General features: G+C 51.2%; 1 protein-coding gene across 1 annotated transcript in view; it reads left to right on the top strand.

Annotated features, from left to right (window-relative positions):
* LOC123756281 (glutamate receptor ionotropic, kainate 2-like) overlaps positions 1-2500 on the top strand; it is a 96478-nt gene that overhangs the window by 84058 nt on the left and 9920 nt on the right. The window contains exons 5-6 of the mRNA XM_069336391.1: positions 382-540; positions 914-1097. Coding sequence (XP_069192492.1) covers positions 382-540; positions 914-1097 — 343 coding nt within the window. The remainder of the gene's footprint in view (positions 1-381; positions 541-913; positions 1098-2500) is intronic.

Below are 2500 nucleotides of genomic sequence, written 5' to 3'. Positions count from 1 at the left end.
CGTAGCATATGAACTATGACGGCACATGACACAGTCGCACGCAGAAGACACACACACACACTCAAGACAAAAGTTGAACTGTGAAAGTACTGGGATGGATAAAGGAGAACTGCCGGAGAGGAAACATGGGGGTCACAGAGAGAGAATACCGGTGAGAATGGAGATCACGAGCCTCAGGGCTCAGTGCTAGGACCGGTCCTGTCTCTGATGCTCATCAACGATTTAAGAGGCGCCACAGATAAACTCATATCCAGGATTGAACACCTTGTAAATTAATACAGGAGAGTTTAGGCATTGGAAGAATGTGACTGGAATTGATATTGACCTCCTACCTTCTGCTCCACTGCTCCACCCACCATGTGACCCCCCCCCCCCCCACAGGTAGCCGAGGTGACGCTGCTACCGGTGACAGTGACCAAGCACCGGGAGGAGGTGCTGGACTTCTCCCTCCTGCTGGGGACCACCACCTTCGGCTTCCTGGTCAAGCGCCCCTACGACACGCCCAAGACCGACGCCCTTCTCAAGCCCTTCACCTACCAGGTCAGGCGGTGAGGGACGGCAGAGGGGAGGGGGTGAGGGCGTGAGGGGAGAGGGAGGGGGTGGAGGGAGGAAGGTCTATACCCCTTGGTCTATACCTCCTGGTCTATACCTCCCTGGTCTATACCCCTTGGTCTATACCCCTGGTCTGTACCCCCCTGGTCTATACCCCTTGGTCTATACCCCCTGGTCTGTACCTCCCTGGTCTATACCCCTTGGTCAATACCCCCTGGTCTGTACCTCCCTGGTCTATACCCCTTGGTCTATACCCCTTGGTCAATACCCCCTGGTCTGTACCTCCTGGTCTATACCCCCTGGTCTATACCCCGTGGTCTATACCCCCTGGTCTTTACCCCTCTGGTCCATACCCCGGCAGGTGTGGTGGATGATCCTGGTGGCCACGGTGGCTATGGGTCCCCTCATGTACTCTCTTATCATCATGCGCAAGAAGGTCTGCGAGAAGGACACCGTCTTGAACCGCGTCTTCCCTCTTGACGAGTGTATGTGGTTCGTCTACGGCTCCATGATGAGGCAGGGCACGGAGCTGAAGCCCATCTCTGGTACGTGGGTGGGTGTGTGGGTGTGTATTATGACATAGTCTGTTATGACAATAGGTTCATTTATTCAGCTTCAACCAGGAAGCACTGGCCCACACCTGGCCTCAGCCCACCGTGGGCTGTGGTCGTGGGCCGCCCCTCACCAGTGTACACCCATGCTAAACCATTCACAAGAAAACAGTTACCCCTGTTACCTAGCAGTAAATAGGTACCTGGGAGTTAGTCAGCTGTCACGGGCTGCTTCCTGGGGGTGGAGGCCTGGTCGAGGACCGGGCCGCGGGGACACTAAAGCCCAGAAATCATCTCAAGATAACCATCAGGCAATGAAACACTATTTAGCTTGCAAATATATGTACAAACTCTCATCTTCCATCCTTGCAAAGCTGTCAGTTGAGAAGAAAGAGGGTAAGAGGTCGATTCTCTGTAGACCAGGATGAAAGAAGGTGAGAGAAACAAGAGAAAAAGAGATGGAATTGGAAAAATAGAGTTGACTGAAGGAGGGCGCAGAGGGGATGACATGAGATACCTGGAAGGGACAGTGAAAAGTGTGTTTGTGTTTGTGTGTGTGTGTGTGTGTGTGTGTGTGTGTGTGTGTGTGTGTGTGTGTGTGTGTTTGTGTTTGTGTGTGTGTGTTTGTGTTTGTGTGTGTTTGTGTTTGTGTGTGTGTGTTTGTGTACTCACCTAGTTGTACTCACCTAGTTGTGTTTGCGGGGGTTGAGCTCTGGCTCTTTGGTCCCGCCTCTCAACCGTCAATCAACAGGTGTACAGATTCCTGAGCCTATCGGGCTCTGTCATATCTACACTTGAAACTGTGTATGGAGTCAGCCTCCACCACATCACCCCCTAATGCATTCCATTTGTCAACCACTCTGACACTAAAAAAGTTCTTTCTAATATCTCTGTGGCTCATTTGGGCACTCAGTTTCCACCTGTGTCCCCTTGTGCGTGTTCCCCTTGTGTTAAATAGACTGTCTTTATCTACCCTATCAATCCCCTTCAGAATCTTGAATGTGGTGATCATGTCCCCCCTAACTCTTCTGTCTTCCAGCGAAGTGAGGTTTAATTCCCGTAGTCTCTCCTCGTAGCTCATACCTCTCAGCTCGGGTACTAGTCTGGTGGCAAACCTTTGAACCTTTTCCAGTTTAGTCTTATCCTTGACTAGATATGGACTCCATGCTGGGGCTTCATACTCCAGGATTGGCCTGACATATGTGGTATACAAAGTTCTGAATGATTCTTTACACAAGTTTCTGAATGCCGTTCGTATGTTGGCCAGCCTGGCATATGCCGCTGATGTTATCCGCTTGATATGTGCTGCAGGAGACAGGTCTGGCGTGATATCAACCCCCAAGTCTTTTTCCTTCTCTGACTCCTGAAGAATTTCCTCTCCCAGATGATACCTTGTA

The sequence above is a fragment of the Procambarus clarkii genome, chromosome 36, assembly GCF_040958095.1.
Source record: "Procambarus clarkii isolate CNS0578487 chromosome 36, FALCON_Pclarkii_2.0, whole genome shotgun sequence".
Classification (NCBI taxonomy): Eukaryota; Metazoa; Arthropoda; class Malacostraca; order Decapoda; family Cambaridae; genus Procambarus; species Procambarus clarkii.
This window is presented reverse-complemented; position numbering and strand designations above follow the sequence as displayed.